Source organism: Hyaena hyaena, unplaced genomic scaffold (genome assembly GCF_003009895.1).
Source record: "Hyaena hyaena isolate Hyena2069 unplaced genomic scaffold, ASM300989v1 scaffold_7, whole genome shotgun sequence".
In the NCBI taxonomy this organism is placed as follows: Eukaryota; Metazoa; Chordata; class Mammalia; order Carnivora; family Hyaenidae; genus Hyaena; species Hyaena hyaena.
The window spans coordinates 4909081-4930942 of record NW_024080639.1 but is presented as its reverse complement, the minus strand read 5'-3'; the positions used below and the strand labels follow the sequence as shown (position 1 = coordinate 4930942).

General features: G+C 61.8%; 1 protein-coding gene across 12 annotated transcripts in view; it reads left to right on the top strand.

The window, feature by feature from the left end:
- ADCY7 (adenylate cyclase 7) overlaps window positions 1–21862 on the top strand; it is a 59541-nt gene that overhangs the window by 30543 nt on the left and 7136 nt on the right. For 9 of the 12 annotated variants that reach the window (XM_039241909.1, XM_039241928.1, XM_039241888.1 and 6 more), the window contains exons 2-18: window positions 2783–3228; window positions 5145–5348; window positions 6418–6579; window positions 7341–7490; window positions 7957–8105; window positions 8921–9032; window positions 12302–12429; window positions 12578–12736; window positions 12886–13018; window positions 16499–16690; window positions 16827–16861; window positions 17389–17472; window positions 17697–17769; window positions 19026–19123; window positions 19885–19969; window positions 20335–20460; window positions 21328–21408. In XM_039241909.1, coding sequence (XP_039097840.1) covers window positions 3058–3228; window positions 5145–5348; window positions 6418–6579; window positions 7341–7490; window positions 7957–8105; window positions 8921–9032; window positions 12302–12429; window positions 12578–12736; window positions 12886–13018; window positions 16499–16690; window positions 16827–16861; window positions 17389–17472; window positions 17697–17769; window positions 19026–19123; window positions 19885–19969; window positions 20335–20460; window positions 21328–21408 — 2142 coding nt within the window. In that variant the 5' untranslated portion in view covers window positions 2783–3057. Of the gene's footprint in view, window positions 1–2782; window positions 3229–5144; window positions 5349–6417; window positions 6580–7340; window positions 7491–7956; window positions 8106–8920; window positions 9033–12301; window positions 12430–12577; window positions 12737–12885; window positions 13019–16498; window positions 16691–16826; window positions 16862–17388; window positions 17473–17696; window positions 17770–19025; window positions 19124–19884; window positions 19970–20334; window positions 20461–21327; window positions 21409–21862 lie in introns of those variants that run through there. The other 3 variants (XM_039241937.1, XM_039241944.1, XM_039241951.1) reach the window with 1 other exon arrangement.

The following is a 21862-nucleotide window of genomic DNA, read 5'->3' as shown; positions in this document are numbered from 1 at the left end:
GGCTGCCGTGGGGGTGGGGTGTGTGTGTGTGTGTGTGTGTGTGTGTGTGTCCTGGCTGCCCACAGCTCTGGCCTGAGGGCTTTGGCCGGGCGACAGAGCAGCTGTGGGGAGTCGTTGCCCGGCCCCGTGGCGTTTGGGGCTTCTCAGCCTGGCAGTCCCGTCCTGGGGCACTGGAGCTGCCGCCAGGCGAGAGGGCCGCGCAGTGTTGTGTGCCCTCGCGGTTCAATTCCCGGGAGCTGCCCCTGCTCACAACTCAGGAAAGCCTCTCCCAGGGAGACAGAGAGGCTGGGCCAGGAACCCTTGTTCAGGAGCTGGTAGACCCGGCTTTGAATCCCAGCAACTCCACGATCAGCTCCAGCTGTATGATCTTAGGCAAGCCATTCAACCTCTCTGGGCTCAGTCTTGCATCTGTAAAACGGCCGTAACACCTTGGCCTTTGCAGGTTATGAACTTGAGAGTGAATAGGTGCATGTGGGCACCTGGCCTGACAGTGTTTTCTGCTGTTGTGACTGCAGAGAGCTGGTCCGGGGGAGCTTTGCGATGGGGGCTTCTCAGGCCGGGGGCCTGATCTTGTTTTGTAAACCCTACAACACGGGGCTAGCGTGTGTGGTTAATACACACAAAAGGCCTCGTGGGGAATAAAAAGTGGTAGGTTTAGATTTAGAGGCTGTAAACGAGTGGGCGGCACAGCTCCAGTGTTTTCGTTAGCTGCTGTCATTCATAAATCAGGATTTCATGTAGAAATCGGCTTCGCCACTTGGCTCAATGCTTTGGGCTCTTTGGTAGTTGTGGGCCCAACCCCTGCAGGGCCGCCCGGGTTAAACAGGGCTTGTGGACGCCTGCCTGGGCCCGGAGAGAGCCGGGGGGGTCCAGGACCCCTGGCAAACAGCTTCCTCCCCCCGCCCCCGAATAAGGGGTCTTCCCATTTTGTTCCTGGGATTTGTGGAACAGGGGCTCCCAGTGCCTGAGGTGGCTCCCGGATCCAAGGTGGGCACTCGCTGGGGGACTTTGCGGGGACTCAGGGACTCCAGGGACTCTTCCGCCTGTGGGGGCTCTGGACTCTTCCTCTCACAGCTCTTGCTGGTGGCCATCTGTGCCCTTTGTGACTGCCCTGAGCCTTCTCACATGTTACGCCCTCCCCACCCTCTGCCAACAGCCCTGTCCTGGTTCTGGGCTCAGGCAGGCCTGGGGGATGTTGGGAGCCTGGACTCCTGGTCCAGGGCTGCTCCGGTGAACAGGGGTCCACTGGGACCATGGCAGCTGCCTGCAGGCCTCAATCCCTGCACGTAGGGATTGCACATTTTTGGGTACCTTTCTCTCTTTGGGGACTGGGAGCTCTGGGGTTGGGGGAGAGAGCTTGCCTGGCACATGGGACGTATGTAGGGGGCCCAGGGGGCCACAGGCACAATTAACTGCCTCTTTGGAATAAACGAATGAGCAAATGAATGAGTGGTGCTGGGAAAGAGGGAGCCCATCCTGGCATCTGCTCCCAATTTTGTCATAAAGGGCCCACTGTGCTCCCTCTCTGAGGTTTGGGCTCCATTTCTACGAAGTGGAGCTTGTAAACTTCTCAACTTTTTGTCGGTGGAAATTTTTAAAATATATGTAAAACATGTAGTCTTATGTGGAAGCTTAACGTAACAGGAATGCACAGGGGATGGTCAGGGAGGAGCAGGCGCGGGGGAGTCTGAGACCCAGGGCACACTAAGGAGCCCCAGTAATCGGGTGAGCATGGTCTCGGCTCAGGACCTGCAAACAAACCCCACACGCATGGTCACCTGACTTACCACACAGGTGGCTTCACTGAACTTCTTGAGGAGAGAATGGTGGCTCTTCCAGAAGCTGCTGGGGTCATTAGACGCCCACGTGGAAGAAAGGGCTGAAGGCTGATCCCTGCCTCCTGGCAGACACAAAGATGTCTCCCTGGGCAAGTGAAACAGTCAGACTTGTAGGGCAGTGCTGTCCAGTAGAAGTTTCTAGACGATAGAAATGGTCTTTATCTGTGCTATCGGACATAACAGCCACTAGCTGTGTGTGGCTTTTGAGCATTCACAATGTGACTGGTGTGACGGCTGGACTGAAATTTTAATTTCATTTTTTAAGCTTATTTATTTTTAGAGAGAGAAAGAGAGAGCGAGGACATGTGCAGGAAGGACTGGCAGAGAGAGAGAGGGAAAGAGAGAGTCCCAAGCAGGCTCTACACTGTCCGCACAGATCGAACTGGGCTGGAACTCACAAACTGTGAGACCGTGATCTGAGCCGAAATCAAGAGTCAAAGGCTTAACTGACTGAGCTACCCAGGCGCCCCTGAATTTCATTTGTAATCCAGTTAACTTTATTAAAAAAATTTTTTTTAATGTTTTATTTATTTCTGAGAGAGAGAGAATGAGCAGAGGAGGGTCAGAGAGAGAGGGAGACACAGAATCCGAAACAGGCTCCAGGCTCCGAGCTGTCAGCACAGAATCCGAACCGGGGCTTGAACCCACGAAACCATGAGATCATGACCTGAGCTGAAGTTGGGTGCTCAACTGACTGAGCCACCCAGGTGCCCCCAGTTAACTTTAATTAGTTGCCTGTGGCTAGTGGCTGCTGCGGTTCTGGGAAACCCGGGGAACCAGCCCTGTGCACAGAGCCTCAAACAGGACCTAGAAGTCAGGTGTGGGCTCAGGTTGATGACTCAGGCCCAGGGGCTGTGAGGCCTGGTCCTGCTTGCCCCTGGTCCCCATCCTTCCCGGATGCGGCCAGTCCGCGTCCAACCCGGGTCTGCTTTGTGTCTCCACAGAGCTGAGGACCCCGTGCGTCGGGTGAGCCCGGCCTGGACGCAGAGGAAGAGGCCGGTGGTGCGGTGAGCAGCCCGGCCGCGGAGCAGCGCAGGACCCAGTGCCCATGTGGCTGCCTGCCTGGGGCACCCCCGCCCGGCGCCGCCTGCCAGGCCCCGGGAGGCCGGAGGCCTAGGTCCACCGGGGTGGGGGTGGGGGGCGGTGTCCGCCCACAGATGCTGCCCAGGCCGCGGGGTCTCCCGAGGGGACTGCCGGGCGGGCGGGCCTCGGGCAGAAGATGCCGGCCAAGGGGCGCTACTTCCTTAACGAGGGCGAGGAGGGCCCGGGCCAGGACGTGCTCTACGAGAAGTACCGCCTCACCAGCCAGCACGGGCCGCTGCTGCTCACGCTCCTGCTGGTGGCTGTCACTGCCTGCATCGCCCTCATCGTCATCGCCTTCGTCTGCGGGGTGAGTGAGGCGGCCCGCGGGCGGTCCAGGGCTGGGCTGGTGCTGGCGACGCCTCGGGGAAAGTCACGGGCTTCTCAGCCTCGGGGTCCGTATCTGTGAAGTGCTCCGGGAGCATCCTTAGGCTGTGGAAGACACGCTTTTAATTTTAATTTAGTTTTGAAGTCCCGGGTGCTTTGCGATCTTCCGTTAATTCGGCCGAGTAAACTACCCTCCCTTTTCTGTAAAACCTTGTCGGGTCTCCTGAAGACCTAGCTCCCGGCCGGCCTGCTCCCGGTTCCTGGCCCTGCTCCTGGAGCCCTGCGGTGGCCGCAGGGCCCTTCTCCACACTGCTCTCCAGGCAGACGCCACTGCTAGGCCCTGCCGCTCCATGGCCACCGCGCTCCATACGTGGCTAGTGTGGCTGCGGAGCTGAACTTAAGCCACTGGGTGGCTCAGTCCGTTAAGCGTCCGACTTTGGCTTAGGTCGTGATTTCATGGTTCATGGGTTCAAGCCCCTGTGTCAGAGCCAGGAGCTTACTACAGATTCTGTATGTCCCTCTCTCTCTGACCCTCCCTTGCTCACACTGTCTCTCTCTGTCTCTCAGAAATAAATAAAACATTAAAAAAGTTAAAATAAATTGCTGTCCTTTTTCTCTCTCTTTTCTTTCTTCCTTCCTCTTTCTTTTCTTTTCTTTTCTTTTCCTCTCTCCCTCCCTCCTTCCCTCCTTCCCTCCTTCCTTCCTTCCTTCCTCGAGCATCAGCAGGGTAGGGGCAGAGAGAGAGAATCCCAAGCAGTGCAGAGCCTGATGCAGGGGCTCGATCCCATGAACTATGAGACCATGACCTGAGCCAAAACCAAGAGTTGGATGCTTAACCAACTGAGCTGCCCAGGCGCCCCTGAGGAACTGATTTTTTTTTTAAGTTTATTCATGTATTTTGAGAGAGAGAGAAAGTGTGAGTCGGGGAGGGGCGGAGGAGAGAGAGTATCCCAAGCAGGCTCCACGCTGTCAGCATGGAGCCAGACATAGGGCTCCAGCCCACGAACCTTGAGATCATGACTGGAGCTGAAGCTAGATGCTTAACTGACTGAGCCTCCCAGGTGCCCCTGAATTTCCAATTAATGTACTTGAGTAGCCACACGTGGCTAGTAGCCACTGTATGGAGCAGCAGAGTTCTAGAAGAAAACGCCAGAGACTACAGGGGGTTGACAGGGTGATATGGGTACAGTAGCCAGCACTCAGTGCGTGCTTTGTCCTGCTGCCTGATTTCTGTGGCTAGAAACCACAGGACATTGGCTTCTGCATTCAGCAAATAGTTACTGAGTGCCTACTGTGTGCTGGCCCTGGATCAGCCTCTGTGCCCATGGAGCTTAGGGGCTCCTGGGGGAAACATGCACTGTCTCACCTGTGACCCTCCTTTCCTACTAACCACCTCCCAGTGTCACACCTCTCTGTCTCTTTGCTCCCGCTCCCCTGGCTGGGGTGCCTTTGGTTTGCCTTTCCTCCTAGACCTCCATTCATTCTGTAACAGGAGCAGTGGCCTGTCCCCCAGGAGGCTTTCCATGGCCCCCCTCCTGTCCTCTGGTGCCGTCTGCTCCCTGCATGTGTGCACAGAGCACCCTGGGAGCGGGGGAGGCCTGACGGGGAGGGTTTGGGCAGTGCTAGCATCACGGGGCTGGGCTGTGTGGGATCTCGGGGCTGCACAGAGAGCGACTGGCGAGAGGTGGTGGCCAAGGCAACCTTAGTTGAGACAGCAAAAGCCCGAAGCTGAGGAGGAGCTTGGTGTTTAGAGGGCTCAGAGACGTCACCCATGTGGAGGAGAACACAGGTGACATTGCTCGGGACAGTCTGGACAGGCTAGCCTTGCGGGCTTCCTGGAGGAGGCAGTGCCTCACTGGGGAAAGCTGAGGCATTTCTGTGTATGTTTGCCCCATCCAGGACCCCTCTGGACACCAGACTGTCCTGGGGACGACCTTCTTCACACTTGCCGTGTTCGTGGTCCTCTATGTGCTGGTATATGTGGAGTGCCTCGTCCGGCGGTGGCTCCGGGCCTCGGCGCTGCTCATCTGGGTCTGCCTTATGATGCTGGGCTACGTGCTGGTGTTTGACTCGTGGAGGAAGACAACCCATGTGGGAGCACAGGTAACAGGGCAGGGGACCCTGGTGTCCCTGGAGGCTGGATGCCACCAAGCCTCTGTGCACCCTGCAACTCCTGCCCTCCCTGGGTATCAGGTCCCTCCTGGAGACGGGGCTTGCATTCGGCACGCTGGCCTTGAGCCTTCCTCCTCCCACGGGCCATGGGTCTGTGACATAGGGTGGGCCCTGAGCTGATCTTGTCCCGTTCCCTCTCTGAGCCGGAGAGATGGCTGAGCTGGGAAGAGCGCCCCTGTGGATGTCTGGCTGGAGCGTTGCAGGTGGACCCTCGTTTGGTCGGAAATGACACAACTCCAGCTGGGAGAGGCAGAAAGGCACAAACTAGCCAGTGGCCTGGGAAGGGCTGGGGGGGCGCCAGTCCTGGGGCTCCAGCGGGGTGGCCCAGTCCCAACCATCCTCTGCTCTGAGTTCCTCTGTGCCACTTCATTCCCGGGCAGGCCATCCTCAAGTCGAGCACAGATGCTGCAGAGGCTCTAGGCTGCCTGCCCCCCATCTTACCCACCCCAGCTCTCCAGCTTGGGTCACGTTGGCCTGGCTGGTCACTGTCACCAAGTGGTGGCGCCCTCTGACTGGTGGGCTGGACACACGGAGGCCAGGCAGGCTGGGAGCTGGGGGCAAGCGGCCAGGATGGTGGTGGGTGCAGGCGGCCCTACCCTCGCCTCTGGCAGTCACCACTGCTGCGGAGGGAGGGCCCCGGCAGCGGGTGCCAGGCGGGAACTCCCTGGGTCACGAGGGCCTAGAGCCTCACTCCTGGGGAGGCCTGGCCTTGGCCCCAGATCACACATCAGCTCCTAGGAAATGATGGATACTGTTGGCTGGGTCTGATTCAGAAGCAGAGTTTGGCTTTTTTTTGTTCCGTGGCCAGTCTGTCACCGTCTGTCACCACTGGGAGGGGAAGGAGCCGCCCTGGGGGCAGAGGGCTCAGGATTCGGGGTTCTGGGGCCATTTCCAGAAGATAAGAGACTTCAGGGGTCCCCACGTCAGCTCCGTCTGGGGCTGAGTCCTGGGGCAGGGGCAGCGTGGCCGGTGCCTGAGCCTCGCGCTGCCCCGCCCCCAGGTGCCCTTCTTCCTGTTCATCGTCTTCGTCGTGTACACGCTGCTGCCCTTCAGCATGCAGGGGGCCGTCGTGGCGGGGGTGGTCTCCAGCATCTCCCACCTCCTGACGCTTGGCGCCCTGATGGGGGCCTTCACAACGCCCAGTGTCCGGGCAGGGCTGCAGGTGAGGTGTGCACAGGGGTCCTGGAGTGGGGCAGGTGGAGGCAGGGGCTGTGGTTTGGGCCTCACAGGGCAGCAGAGGCCATGTGGGTGAGTTGGGCCTGAGGCCTCAGTGCCCCGTTTGCAGACAGACGGCCTCCAGGCTGGGCTTTCTCCCAGTCGGCTAAGGAAGCCAGCCCCCCAGGGCGGGGACATGCCTGTGGCCTTTTTTTCCCCGGCCTGTGCTACCCCAGATGATCCGGCCCTCCTTCGCGGGTCCACTGCACCTCTGGGTAGCTCAGTGTCACCTGCAGAGTCCTGTCCTGACAGGGCTGGGAGTACCCCTGGCACCCTGTCTTGTGTCCTTGCACTGAGTGAAACGTGCACAGTCGGTGGTGGCCAGCAGGTGCACTTTCCTTGGGCCAGGCTGGCGTTAGCTCTGGGAGACAGAAGCCGGAGCTCTGGGCACCCATCGGGGCACTAAGCCTTCTGCCACTGTCCTCTGGGCTCTGTGAGATGATGCGCTTCTGCTTCCCGGGTCTCTGGGGCCCCAGCCCTGCGGCTGCAGAAAAGGGCCTGAGACCTGGTCTAATAGTCACAGTGACTCTAGAGGACCAGCACCTGTCTGGGCCTCAGTTTCTCGGCCTGTCTGGGAAGGGTGCTGGCCCGAGCGGGTTGGAGGTCAGAGAATGGGGCTGGGGTGCCATCACCAGCCCGCCGAGGAGGCTGGTACCCCCAGGGCACGGGCCAGGCCCGGCACTGAACCCGCTCTCGGCCCGCCCTCAGCTACTGGCGAATGCCGTCATCTTCCTGTGCGGGAATCTCACGGGTGCCTTCCACAAGCACCAGATGCAGGACGCCTCCCGAGACCTCTTCACCTACACTGTGAAGTGCATCCAGATCCGTCGTAAACTGCGCGTCAAGAAGCGCCAGCAGGTGTGGACCCTGCCTCTCCCTAGAGCCGCAGCCCTGCCTTCCCCGGCCGTCCCCAGATATCCCCAGCCTCGCTTGCCCTCCCTGGCCATCCCTGGCCACCCCTGGTCCTCCCTGGTCCTCCCCGGCCATCCCTGGCCACCCCTGGTCCTCCCCAGCCACCCCTGGTCCTCCCTGGCCATCCCTGGCCCTCCTGCCCTGCCTGGCTCTCTCCCAGGCCCCACGCCCTGTGTCCTTTCTCCATGGATGTCAGACATCACTGAACAGCGTGTGCGTGGGCTGCATGACTGGACACCCATGCAGGCCTCACCCTGGGGGGTTGCTGGGGGACACGGGAGGCTGGTGGCAGGACACGGGGCAGCAGAGATGGAGGGTGCCGTAGGCAGAGCAGGAAGGAACGTAGAGAAACCCGCGGCCAGGTCACCTGGGTGGGGCCTCACGCGCCTGCCTGTCCTCCCCCGGTGCCCAGGAGAACCTGCTGCTGTCGGTGCTGCCCGCCCACATCTCCATGGGCATGAAGCTGGCCATCATCGAGCGGCTCAAGGAGCGCGGGGACCGCCGCTACATGCCCGACAACAACTTCCACAGCCTGTACGTCAAGCGGCACCAGAACGTCAGGTGGGTCCCTCAGGGGGCTGGGGGGAGGTGAATCTGGGCCTCAGTCTCCCCATTTGTTTCCCCAGGGGCTGGGATTTGGCCAGATTGGTGTCGGGAGAGGCCCAGGGGCCCCCTAAATTTGTGAGGCTTCGTGCATAAGTGGGGCTTTTGGGAAGAGAAGTGTCCTTTCAGGTGATCCTAAAGGGGCCACAGTCCCCCTCCCCCAAAGAGAAGTGAAGTCCCCTGGTCCTGACAGCCGTCTTTAGCGGGTTCAAAGCGGCTACAGAATCTTGCTTGAATGCACCAACCTCAGTGAGGTTGTCTGTGAGCTGGTCTGGAACTCACGGACTTTGAGCTGGGAGATCTGGTGCCAACTGAAGCTCTGGCTTTGAGGCAGACCTGGACCAGAGCCTCAGTTTGCTCATCTGTGGCATGGGAGCCCTCCGAGGGTAGCGTGTGTGTCGAGCGTTGGGCGTGGAGCTCAGCTTGAGGGAGCATGAACTCAAGTCTCACCAGGGGCTCGGTTCTGAAGGATGTGCAAAGGTGGGGGGGGGGGGTAGGAGGGCGTTCCGAGGCGTCTGTGACGGCACCACCCTGTGGTCCGCAGTGACAGCGGCTTGGGGCTGGCAGTCCTCACCAGCCCCATGACTCCGGGGCATGCCGCGTTCTGCCTTTATGAAGCCTCCAGAGCATCAACTCACCTCTATGGCCCCGAGCTTCTCCCCTGTCTCTGCAGAGGCTGAGGAGAGGCCGGGGTGGCTGGGGCCAGGGCTGGCGGGCGCTCGGGGGCTTCCAGGGACCCGGCTCTGACCCTCCTGCTGCACCCCCGCCCCCAGCATCCTCTATGCCGACATCGTGGGCTTCACGCAGCTGGCCAGTGATTGCTCCCCCAAAGAGCTGGTGGTGATGCTGAACGAGCTCTTCGGCAAGTTTGACCAGATCGCCAAGGTGAGCCCGCAGGCCCTTGTGCCGCCCCCACCCCCCATTGCTCCCAGGGGTGGCGTGTGCCCAGTGCTGTGCTGAGATGGGTGGGTGGAGGCCTGACTTTGAACATTCAGTCAGGAAACACTTCCGAGTGCTCTGTGGTGGGGGGTTGAGTGGTGCCAGAATCCTGTCCCCAGAGTGTGAGGCCAGTGGGGGGACTGTCAGTACATGTGGGGGGACGCACAGGGCTCAGAGCTCAGAGGGGGCTCAGGGGGGCTGCCTGGAGGAGGAGATAGCTCCATCCCAATCCCCGAGGGCATCAGAAGCCGGCCTTCCCAGGGAGCCTGGGAGGGCTGTGTACAATGCCAGGCCTCAGCCACAGTGTGCCTTCTGACAAGATCACCAGTGAACTGTGTGCATGTTTGAGAAACCTAAAGAGAAACCTAAAAAGAGACCCTGAAGAGGAAAAGGAACAGTTCTGGGCAGAAGGAACAGCATGTGCAAAAGGTTGGAATAGAAAGAAGCCTCTGGGAGCCCTTGGAGTGCACGTGGCTCAGTGTGAGTGGGCAGAGGACCAGGGAGATGAAGTCCCAGGGTCAGACGTGCACGGACTTAGGGCTGAGACGAGGAGAACTTGATCCCGGGACCCTGAGGAACATGGCAGGTGCCAGAGTGGGTCGGGGGGAGCATTGGGTGAGGAGGGCCTCCCGGGTACGGCTGGGCAGGGAGAGGTCTGAGATCGGGCAGGGCTGGGCTGGAACCTCACTGTTCTGCAGCGCTGGGACCAGAGGAGGGGGCGGGGAAGGGACGTTCGTGGGCTGCGGGGTCGCGTGTGTATGCATGCGCTGTTATTCATGAACTTACCAAATGGTCCTGAGACCTTCCAGGAGGCAGCCTTGAGCTCAGATGGGGGCCTTGGCCTGCCCTCAGGTTGCTCCCAGCCCGTATGCCATGTGCTTTGGTGGTGCAGGGAGCTTGGGCGCCTGGGAGCAGCCGTCCCAGCTTCCGGTGAAGACAGGCTTAGTGGGGCCACTAAGTAGAGACCCAAGGGTTAACCCTGAAGGCAGACGCTGTCTGTGCGGGCTGCACATCTGAGCCAGGTTGAAAGCTTAAATAAAATGCCCACACCCGGGAGAGTTTTGAGGCGCCTCCCGGGTGACTCCGTGTGTGGAGAGCCAATGGTCGGGACCTTGATGGGAGGCTAGTTCGGGCCCCACAGCGGGAAGACTTCTTCACGGTCAGCGCTGCTCTGTTCTGGGAGGGACTGGCCCACCAGGAGTGGCCTCTGTCTTAGGGAATGGCCACCACGGGGGTGGCCAGACTACCAGAGGACGCTACTGGCCGGGGTGCTGTGGAGCACTGTCCCTCGGGGTGCTGGGGACTGAGTGAGTCAGAGAGCCTGTCCAGCCTGGAGGCTTCCTTTTGGAGCCTCCTTCTATCATGATGTCTCTTAAACGAGCAGGTGGGAGTTCCCAGGAGTTAGGCCATATGTGGGCCAGGGGCATTTCTGGTCACAGGTGGCCCTTTCCTTGCCACAAAGCCCAGGGACCCGCCCTTGAACTCTTGGGCACCGCCCCCCTTCTGTGGCAGGTGCAGGATGCAGGTCCTTAGTACTGACGGGAGAGGGACGCCTTCCAGCCGGGGTGCTAGTCCCTGGGCAGGGCTGGTCCCACACTTCTGTCAGCAGATTCCAGATCCGTGCCCTCTTCCCGAGAGCCGGGGCGGCTCTCCCAGAGGCCCCTGCACCGCACGTGGGCTCCGGACCCCCCACCCCCAACACGCTCACACCACCTCCCCGGTTTCTCAGTGTCGGGGGGGACTTGCCAGCTCTGCGGGGGATCAGCCTGGGGGCGTGGGCCCCCCTAAGTCCCTGACGGGCAGCCCGGCTCCCGAGGGCCACGCTGTGCCTGTCCGGGGCGGAGACAAGGGTTGGCTGGAGCCCTAAGCCTGAGCCTCAGGCTGGGCCTCCAGGCCCTCTCCAAAGTTCCCGCTGCTTTCTAGAAAAGCCACTGTCTTCCCATCCCTCAGCAGCCAGGGCCCAGCAGGAAACAACTGGCACTCGCTCAGATGAGGTCATTGGAAGAAGGTTTAGTAAAGGGACTGCTCATAAAGGCGTGGTGGGTACGGGGACCGCGTGGGAGGGACGGTGCCCTACGTGGTCACTGAGGCTGGGCATGGGAGGGAATGGCACCACATCTGGAGACGGAGGACACCTGTGGTCCAGGAGGTGAGCCACCTTTTGGGACCATGCAGTAAGGGAGCTGGGGCACCAGTGCACCTGGCTTTCCTCCCCACCGGGAAGCCACAGGGCAAGGCCACCTGCTAAGTGCACCCTGAGGGGTGTGGCTGGGGACTGGAGCCAGCATGTAGCTCCTCCTTTACGGTCCCTAAACCCCACGCCCAAGGCCTTGGTGTGTGTGCCACCTTTGCCAAAGGGCTGGCAGAGGGCCTAGGGGCCACAGTACCACCTCAGATGGAACCCCAGACAGCCTGCCTGGGCCCCCCTTCCCCTCCAAGGCCATTTTCCTATGTGAGCCCAGCCTCTGCTCACTCCATCTTCCCTGTCTGTTTTCTCCCCACCCCAAGACCCTGCTGCTTTTCACCCGCCATGGTCACCTGGACACCTGCAGACCCCAGCTTATGGCACCTGCCACCTGTGTCTTCGTCTCTTCTACTCCCTCCACTCCAGCCAACAGCTTCCTGCCCTCAGGGCCTTTGCACATGCTGCGTCTTTCATCTGCCTGGAATGTTCTTCCTTACATACTGGCCTGGCTTGTTCGCTCGGTTCCTCTGGGCCTTTCCCAAATGATGCCTTTTCTGAGAGGCCTTCTCTGGTCTCCTGGAACTTCCTCTCCCCTCCCAGCCCTCCATTTTCTCCTTAGCACTGACCACCACTGGGTGTCTAGTTTAGCGCCTAACTGCCGCTGGGCGTGAGCCCACGTTGTGGGGGATTTTGTCCATTTTGCTCACCGTGTGTTCCGGTGCCTGGGGCAGAGCGGGGAGCTCATAGACCTCTCAGTGTCGCGTGCCTCTCCCAGACACTGAGGTGGCCATCCCTAGTGACGGCTGCTGTCGCCCCGGACGGTTGCTGAGGGTTCCTTCTGGAGAGTCCTCTGTGTCCACCGTCCTTTTGTCCGGCTTGGAAGCAGCCACTGGTGGCTGGTGGGCCAGCTGGTGGCCTCTGGCCGTGAAGGAGTCTGGCTTACCCTGGAGGGCCCGGGGACGTGGCTGACCTGGGTGGACCCCGGCTTTCAGCCATTGGCCGACAGGCCCCTGCTTGCCTTGCCCTGCAGGCCAATGAGTGTATGCGGATCAAGATCCTGGGCGACTGCTATTACTGTGTGTCGGGCCTGCCCGTATCGCTGCCCACCCATGCCCGGAGCTGCGTGAAGATGGGGCTGGACATGTGTGAGGCCATTAAGTAGGTACCGTGGGCACAACTGATTCACCATAGGGAAAGCATTGTACCCATTTTGCAGATGAGGAAGCTGAGGCTCGGGGTGACGGTGGCTGGCCTGGGTCACTCGGCAGCCCTGGCTGGGGTGGGGTGACCGACCTGCTCTGCCCAGGCAGGTGCGAGAGGCCACAGGTGTGGACATCAGCATGCGTGTGGGCATCCACTCGGGGAACGTGCTGTGTGGTGTCATCGGGCTGCGAAAGTGGCAGTACGATGTGTGGTCCCATGATGTGTCTCTGGCCAACAGGATGGAGGCAGCTGGAGTCCCTGGGTGAGGCTCAGCGGGACGTGGCGGGGTCAGAGGCATGGGTCCACTCTGGGCGGGGGGCGGGTCAGAGGTGGGAGCGCTGACTTCGTGACGCTCCCGCCCCGGGTGCCAGCCTCCTCCGGGCCCCGCTGCTCTGACTCGTGTCTCCCCAGCCGGGTGCACATCACCGAGGCCACGCTGAACCACCTGGACAAGGCCTATGAGGTGGAGGACGGGCACGGGCAGCAGCGGGACCCCCACCTGAGGGAGATGAACATCCGCACCTACCTGGTCATCGACCCCCGGGTATGAGGGCTCTGGCTGGGGGCGGGAGGGCCTCGCCTCGGGGACCCTCGGGAGCAGGCTCCGCACCCCAGGGGAAGACACCTGTGGAGGGGAGAGTGCTTTTCTCTTCCAGGCTGTGGAGATGTGGGGTGGGAGTGAACTTCTCGTCACGCAGTATGTTCTAAGCTCCAGGCAGCTTCTCTGGGCCTCAGTGTTGTTGTCTGTGATATTGGAATACCAACAATGTCTACCTTAGCAGGAGGAAGAGCCAGTCTGAGCCAGGCACTCACCACTGACTGGGCACCTCATAAACATTCTAGAAGTGATCATCACTGGTACTTTACTTCCTAGATTTTGAAAAGACGGTTTGTACAATGTGCTTTGGCTAAGACTCAGGAAAGCAGGGAAGGGCCGGGGACCCCCAGGCAGGGGCTTCGGTGTGTCCTGGGTTCTGCCCCCCAGTGGCTGCCTAGCTGGCTGACCCCAGCTTGCTCAGGACCTCGCAGTGGGGTAGGTGCTGGGCTGCCTCAGGCCCCACGCCCACGCAGGCCCCTCCTTCCCGCTGCGGGAGGCCAGCTCGTCTGGCAGCCTCGGTGAATCATCCTTGGGATCCGCTCAAGAATGTCGGCCACGGCAGGCTCTTTCCAGCAGCCTTGGCCCGACCTCCGGTCTGTGGGGGAGCAGAGGGCCAGCCTGTGAGCCTCCGCGGCCCTGGGCCGTCATCCTGCTGCTGTTCCTCAGGGACGGGAGTGGGTCAGCAGCCTCCCTCCCCTGCTGCAGGCCGTGGATGCGGAGTGAGCATGTGGGGAACCCTTTCCGGGTACTTGGGGCTGTCACGGAATACAGTGCGGCCCCCCCCACCCCCGTACCTACAGCTCTGGGCCCCACCCTCTTCTCTACCCACCCCTCCCTCCCAAGTACCCTTTGGCCCCTGTCCCTCCACTGCCAGGCTCTTTGTACCCCAGGACCCTTGCTACTGTTGCCGTCTCTGCCCACAGCCATCTTCGCTGTTGCCAATGCTCCCGTGTATTTGTCCTCTTTGCTTATTTACTGTCCTCGTGAGCTGCACGTGGGCCGCCTTGGGGTGCGGGGCCCCCTCTTCTCCAGGCCGCAATCCCTGCACCTCGAGCGGTTCCCGGCAGTGGAGCAGGCACTCAGAGAGCCCATGAGCAGGTGAAACGGAGTCCCAGCCCAGCCGGGCAACCACGGGGCTCCTGGGCGAGCCTGGGTCTCACATAAACGGCAGAGAAGACGTTAGCATGAGCGTGTTTGGGGCAGGGTCTTGGGCATCCGACACTTTACCCAGCAGCCCTGCCTGCCCCCATCTTAGTTGAATGTCATTCATTCACAGACTTGAAGATACAGAAGACACGAAGGGACGTTGGGGACAGTTGCCCCCACGGGCCGTGTGCGACCGGCCTGTCCCCGTTAAAGGGACCGTGTAGGCGAGTTTCTTGAGTGTCTTGCACAGACAGGTCTGTGCACACATAAATAGACGGAGAGATGACCGTCTGCCCTTGCTAAGCGCAGGGTCGCGTGCCCCACCCTGTGGTTCCTTGCTCTCCTCCCCTGATGACGTGCTTTGGAGACCTGTCCTTATGTACTCAGAGGCCACCGTGGGCCAGCTCAGGGGCCCCTCCTGTTGTGCCCTGTGGGTCCTGCCCCAACTTGGGCCTCTGTGGGCTCTGTCTACCACCGTTTCTTCGGTGTGAGGATACCAAGGGCGTAAGTGTCCAGAGGTGGCAGCTGGGGGTCACCTGTGGGCCGCTAAAGATCGCAGGTGCACCCTGGGTCCCGCTTCTGAATAGGTGCATTTTTACTCTGAGCTGATGGATCTTTATTTACTTATTTATTATTTGTTCTTAAATTGTTTTAGCGTTTATTTTTGAGAGAGAGAGAGCATGAGTGGGGGAAAGGCAGAGAGAGAAGGAGACAGAAGCGAAAGCAGTCTCCAGGCTCTGAGCTGTCCACACAGAGCCCACCGCAGGGCTCGAACTCACGAACTGTGAGATCATGACCTGAGCCGAAGTCAGATGCTTAACCAACTGAGCCACCCAGGCGCCCCTATTTATTTTTTATTTAAACAAAAAAATTTTAATGTTTATTTTTGAGAGAGAGAGAGAGTGAGCAGAGGAGGGCCAGAGAAAGAGACAGACACAGAATCTGAAGCAGGCTCCAGGCTCCAAGCTGTCAGCACAGAGCCCAGTGTGGGGCTCGAACTCGTGAACTGTGAGAACATGACATGAACCAAAGTCAGATGCTGCACCGACCGAGCCCCCCAGGCGCCCCTGAGCTGATGGATCTTCAGTACACATTTATTTCTTGGGGAGCCCGGGCGTCTGAGAAGTGCTGGTGACCCTGAACTTGAGCGGCCAGGTGCTGTGTGGGCGGAGACAGTATGGCCACCCCCTGTCCCCAGGGCAGGTCGCTCTCTGCAGGGCACAGCACATTCGGGACCCCAGGACCTTCCACAGAGGCTGTATTCCAGCTGTTCCTTCCGGCGGCCAGACAGACATATCTCAGGGTTTAAAAATGTTTCTATCCCGAAAGGAGGCTGGAAGTTTCCAGGCAAGCTGCCGCCTGTGGCTCCGCGACTGTTTGTGGCTGTAGGTGCTGGTCCGTGTGGGTGTTTGCAGGGACCTATGGGGATAGGGACTCCTGGAGGGCAGGAACCGTCACAGGGTAGGGGGACTTGCAGATGACCCCAGCTTGTCTCTGGGGACGTTGGCGCTCTTTCTCCTCGCTCCCCCTGTTCCAGTCCCAGCAGGGGGAGGAGATCCCCAGCTGTGGTTCTTTGTGGGGGAAGGGGGCTGTGGAGGAGGCAGGGCCTGGCTAAGGCACCCAGACACGGCCATGGCAGGTCCGTGGCAAGTGACGGTCCCTGCCGTGGTGTGGGGGCCACACGAGGGGACTGCCCTGGACCGCAGCCCCCAGGGGTGGGGCTGGCCCCTTGGTTGGCCGGTGCTCCGTCTCTCTGGGTTCCTGGCCCACACTCCTCTTCCTGCAGCTGCTCCTTCAGGAAGGACATGTGCCGGCCACATGCGGGTGGGCAGGGTAGGCTGCTTGTGGCTTTCCTAGGCACTGTCTCCCCAGGGTGTCCCTGTGGGGAGAGGCCAGTGGGCCTTCAGGGCCCGAGGACAGTGTCTGGTTCCAGAGAGCTTCACGGGCCCAGTGGGGCCTTAGGGCTTAGCGCTTTAACCCGATCTTTCCCTGGGGACATGGGGAAGGGTCTGGGGAACTGTGCACAGTGGCGTGTGACCCCAGTCTCCTGGCCGCCTGGGGAGGACAGGGCTGGAGCCCAGCCGTAGGGAGCCCTGGGCCGCAGCCAGTCCCCAAGGAGATCGCAGACCCAGCGTTGTGTCTGCCATTTTCTCCCTCCGCCAGCCTGGCCAGCACTCTGAGCAGCAGTCGGTTTCAGGGGGGAGCAGGATAGGGACGGGGTGGCCCCTTCCTGGGCTGAGGGGCGGGGACCGGACAGGCCGTGTGTGTGTCTGCCCACAGAGCCAGCAGCCGCCCCCGCCCAGCCAGCACCTCCCCAAGCCCAAGGGGGATGCGGCCCTGAAGATGCGGGCGTCCGTGCGCATGACCCGCTACCTCGAGTCCTGGGGGGCCGCGCGGCCCTTCGCGCACCTCAACCACCGTGAGAGCGTGAGCAGCAACGAGACCCCTGTCCCCAACGGACGGAGGCCCAAGGTAGGACCCTCCCTCCCAGCCTGCTCAGCGCCTGCCCCGCGTGTCCGAGGGTGCGGGAGATGATAGCCCAGTCTCCGGACAGACTTAGGGGTCCTGCGTCACAGAGTAACGGTTCCCCCTCTCCCTTCCCTTCCAGGCCATTCCCCTGCGGCGCCACCGGGCCCCTGACAGGTATGTGCACTGTGCCCTCCTCTCTGTCAACCTGTGGCCCCTTTTCCTGGCCAAGTCCTGCCCCTGCCACCTCCTCCAGGCAGGCTGCCTTGACCATCCTCTGTCTAGGCAGGCAGCTCTGAGAGGCCCAGCCTTGACCGTGGAGTTTGCCATGGTTTGGCTCAAAGTGTTTCTAGGAATCAGAACTTCACAGTAAGAGAGTGTGTACCCACCCCGTGGCTGGGTGGGTGGGGTGGGTGTGAGGGAACCGTGTGCGCTTAGCGGAAGAGGCTTTAGCTGGGGGCCGAGGTCTGCCCTCTGCTTCTTGTTGGGCCGCTGGCCGGCTGGGTGATGCTGCTTGAGGTGGGGCCTGCCCAGACCTCTCGGGGCCTCAGCGGGACCCCCCATGTCCCCCAGGCCTTCGCGGGACCCTCCCATGTCCCCCGGGAGACATCTGGGGACCCAGTTGGGTGACCCCTCTCGTCTGTACTCCTGCCTTCGGGCAGGTCGCGGCCCTGGGGTGACCCGGTTTTGTGTTCCCGATCCAGGAGTGCGTCCCCCAAGGGGCGGTCTGAGGACGACTCGTACGATGAGGAGATCCTCTCGGCCATCGAGGGGCTTAGCTCCACGAGGTGAGACTCTGAGGCCTCTGCTTGTCCCGTCCCCCTCGGTGGGGGTCCCCGTTTGGCCAGGCCCACCCTGCACTCTCGTGCCTGGTGGCCCAGCTCCAGCTGTGTCCGCGATGGCCCCTTCGCCTCCTGAGGGGGGGCCCGTCTGCTCCCCCATCTCCTCCCGAGGGTGGGCCCCCTAGTCCCCCAGGCCCCGTGGCTCACTGCCTGTGTCCGCCACCCCCCAGGCCCTGCTGCTCCAAGTCCGATGACTTCTACACTTTTGGGTCCATCTTCCTGGAGAAGGGCTTCGAGCGAGAGGTGAGGGCAGGAACGGGGGCTCCGAGGCCTGGTGGCGGGGGTGGGGTGGGGGGCGGGACCTACACTCCCACGCCTGTTCAGGGAGGGTGGTGGGGAATCGCTCCGGCTGGCCGTGGTCAGGGGTGGGGGGCTCACCTTCCAAGGACGCCCCTTCCGGTGCTGGCGGCTCCGCTGATGAGGGCCAGCGCCCGCCTCGGTCTCACGTAGCAGCCTTGTAACTAGGAAAAAACTGCAGCTTAGTTCTGTTCTTGAAAGGGGCTGAGTGCTTCTCCTTTCTGGCTGTAATGTGCTTTTGTACCACTGCCAACTTTTTACTTACTTATTGAGCACCTACTGGGTTCTGGCAATGTCCCCAGTACACGCGTTATATCACTGAAACCTCACGGATGGGACGAGGGGGCCGCCACTACCTGCATCACAGACCCCGGGAGCCCGCCATGGCCCCCAGTGTGACCAGTGCTGGGCCCCCTCCCCCCTCTCAGCCTCCAGGACTGGGGGGATCTTTCTCTAGTGGGGGCTCCCTGAGCTGGGAGCTCCCCAGGTGCGGAGCTCGGGATTTGGGGGAAGTGTGGTCGTCGAGAAACTAGCCTGGCAAGCCTTCCAACCAGCACTGTGACCTTGGGACAGGCGGGGTGGGGGCTGCTGGACTCTCTGAGCCTTGGGGTTGGTTGGTTTGTTTTTTATTTATTTTGAGAAAGAGAGCACAAGTAGGGGAGGGGCAGAGAGAGGAGGAGAGAATCCTAAGCAGGCTCTGCACTAAGTGTGGGGCGTGCTTCCACTGAGGTCTCATGACCAGATCATGACCTGAGCCAACATCAAGAGCCGACTGAGCTGCCCGGGTGTGCCAGCCTCGGTTTGCTCATCTGCGGTAGGAGCACTTACGGCTGGAGACCATGAGATTGTGTCCAGTATAGAGGGGCGGGTGGCACGAGCTAGCGGCTCAGCCCCAGAACTCAGACTTGGTTCCCACTACAGGCTTGGGGCCATGGGCTCTTCAGGGACCTGGGAGATCATTCCGAGCCCCCGGTCGGGTGGGGGAGGGGCAGGGACGGCTCCGGAGGTTAAGGAGCCACGCCCAGTGGAGCTCAGGAAGGTATTCGGTCATGGTGCTGTCCCATCATCACCTGGAACTCAAGGAGGGTGTGAGTTGTCTTTGAGGTGATTAAAGTGGAGCCGGGGTGGGCGATGAAGGGGTCAGAGCAAGGGGCCCTGTGGTGGAGCCTCGGCCACTCCTGACAGTCGCTGTCGCCCCCCAGTACCGCCTGGCGCCCATCCCCCGGGCCCGCCACTACTTCGCCTGCGCCAGCGTTGTCTTCATCTGCATCCTGCTCGTCCATGTCCTGCTCATGCCCAGGTCAGCCGGGCGGGCGGGACGGTCTGGCCCCGCTGGGGTCGGGCCCGGAGGGGCGGGGACCTGGCAGTGACCACTGGAACACGTGCCGGAGCAGTTTGACAGACGAAGGGGTTGGGGTTGTGGCCGCACATCTGGGGTCACTAGTGCTTATTTTTGTCTTCACTGTCCAGCTGCAGGCCTCCCCCCACCCCCAGTCCCCTGGGGGCCTTCCCACGTGCCACCATGGCCCAGGCTCGCAGACCATTGCCCTCTTAGATGTGGGAAACCGAGGCTCGGAGGGCCGAGTGCCCTATCCGGGTGCATGGCCAGGACATCAGGAGCCATGGAGATTGGTGCTTCTGCCTCAGAGGCCCTGCCGGGTCGGGGGCGGGGTGGGGCGCTGAGGTCACAGGGAAGGAGTAAGGTCAGCGACTTGGTGGTTTCTGGAAGGTGGGTTTGGCCAAGGGGTCTGCTAGGATTGGGGTTAGTATGTGCCGAAGGACAAAATGGGAAGCACTTTTATGCGGCGCTTCCGTGTGGGACAGGAGCCTACAGCCTGCGTGACCACCCCTTCCTTACACACGTGGCCCGGGCCCTGCGTGCCGTGGCTGGGGCGGCGGGACCACAGTGCCCAGAGACCCCTGTGCTGCGTGTATACAGTGGTCTGCGAGGGGCAGGAGGTGGCCGGGAGCCGGGGGACTGGGGTGCTGGGCAGGGGGAGCATGCCTATGGCCCGGCCCCGGGCAGATGGTCCCCCAGAACTAAGGTTTTCTCCTCTGCAGGACGGCGGCCCTGGGCGTGTCCTTCGGGCTGGTGGCCTGTGTGCTGGGGCTGGTGCTAGGCCTGTGCTTTGCCCACGAGTTCCTGGTGAGTGGGGCAGCCTGAGTGGGCACCTGGCCGGGCGCCGCCCCTACGGCCCTCCCGCTGCCTCCGCCCTTCCCCGGAGCCCTCCGCACCCAACTTTGCCCCTCCGGCCTGGCCGCCCGCCACGTTTGCTGAGTGCCCCTCCCAGTAGTCTGCCCTCCCAGGCTGCTGGTGGCCCTGAGCGGCTGTGGCTGTCCCCAGCCCGAAGGGTGGGCGCGTCCCTCTGTCTGCACCCCATGAGTGCTGAGCTGTGGGCTGGGCATGGGCACGGCGCACCTGCTGACTGTCCCTAGCACCCTCTGGGCCCTTGGACGGTGGGCTCCTTGTCCAGGTGCTGGCGCCGGCCCCCTGACCCCGTGCCTCCACAGAGATGCTGCCCGGCCCGAGGGACGTTGCAGGCCATCTCCAAGAGCGTGGAGACCCAGCCCCTGCTGCGGCTGTCCCTGGCCGTCCTCACCATCGGCAGCCTGCTCAGCATCGCCATCGTCAACCTGGTGGGTTCGGGGGCTGGGGAAGGTGGGCCCCGGCAAGGCACTTCCTGGGTGGAGGGAGCCGGTGTTTGAACCTGGGAAGCTTCAGCTTCTCAAATCCCATCGTCTGTTGCCTGAGAGCTGCATCTGGTGTAGCCCCCCCCCGACACACACACACACAGCATGGCGGGCAAGCTCCAGGAGGTTCCCGAGGGCGGCCTAGTTTGACCACGAGCACCCAGGCCCCCGGAGAGCTTGCGTGGCCAGCCCCACGAGGCCGCGGCATCTTGAACCAGCAGTGTGCTTGGCATCCTCCGCCGTCTTCGTGGTCCCGAGGCCCCGTCTTCCTCTCTCTGAGACTCCATTCCTTTGCTACGGGGCGGCCCCCCGGGCACAGGCTGGGGAGGACACGGAGCCCCTGCTTCTCAGGCCTTGCTCACTTGCTCAGTGCTGCAGACAGCACCTGTCCCTGCCGGTCCTCCCGGCTCTGACATCTAGAGCCGAGGTGTCTCCATGTCCTGGAGACTCTGTGCCCACCACACTCCGTGTCACCTGGGGAGAAGGGGGCTCATGGTCCAGGCCGATCCCAGCTTCTCCCCTGCCCGCCCCCTCCCCCCATCAGCCTCTGATATTCTGGGGACAGTGTGCGCATGTCTTCATTTCACACCCTTCTCTTCCCCAGACCCCTCCCCACTGCAGAGCTGGGGACTGTGCCGGGGTTGGTGGGGGGCGGGGGGGGGTCGGGGCACAGCGGCTCTGGCTGCACTTGGAGCCAAGGACTCGGGGCCCAGCACTCCAGCCTCTCCCCACCCAGCCCCCCCCTCGGCCCTGGCAGGTCCTGGAGTCCCAGGTCCCTGGACCGCCCCTCATGGTGACCTGCCTCCTCTGTAGCCGCTGATGCCTTTCCCAGGCAACCAGACGAGCTGGACGGATGCGGGCAGCAGGGAGCCGGCCCTGTGCGAGCTCCTCCCGGTGAGTGCAGCCGGACCTCTGGACACCGTGTCCCCCCACCCCCGGCTGCACTGCTCCCGTGCAGCTCGGGACGTTGAAGGCACTCATTCGGAGTGGTGGTGAATCCAGGGCTGGTCTCTGGAGGGCAGGAAGGTTAAGGGACAGGGGGGTGGAGCGGGGACAGTGAGGACAGCCAAGGCATGTAGTGGGGGCCGGCAGCACTTTGGGCGGTTGTGTCACAGGGAGGGGAGGGGGACAGTGGGGAGCTGGGGCAGGGGTAGGTTTGATCTAGATCTGGGGGCGCAGGCATAAGTGTCAGGGTGCAGAGCTTGGTCTTTCTGGGGGCAGTGGGGAGCCACAGCATGATCTTGAGCAGGAGAGGAACGTGAAGGGCAAGCCCCTGGCAGACCTGGAGGCAGGGAAGCCGTCCGGGTGTGTGCACGTACTGCTGCCCCCACCTTAGTCGCGTCCGCAC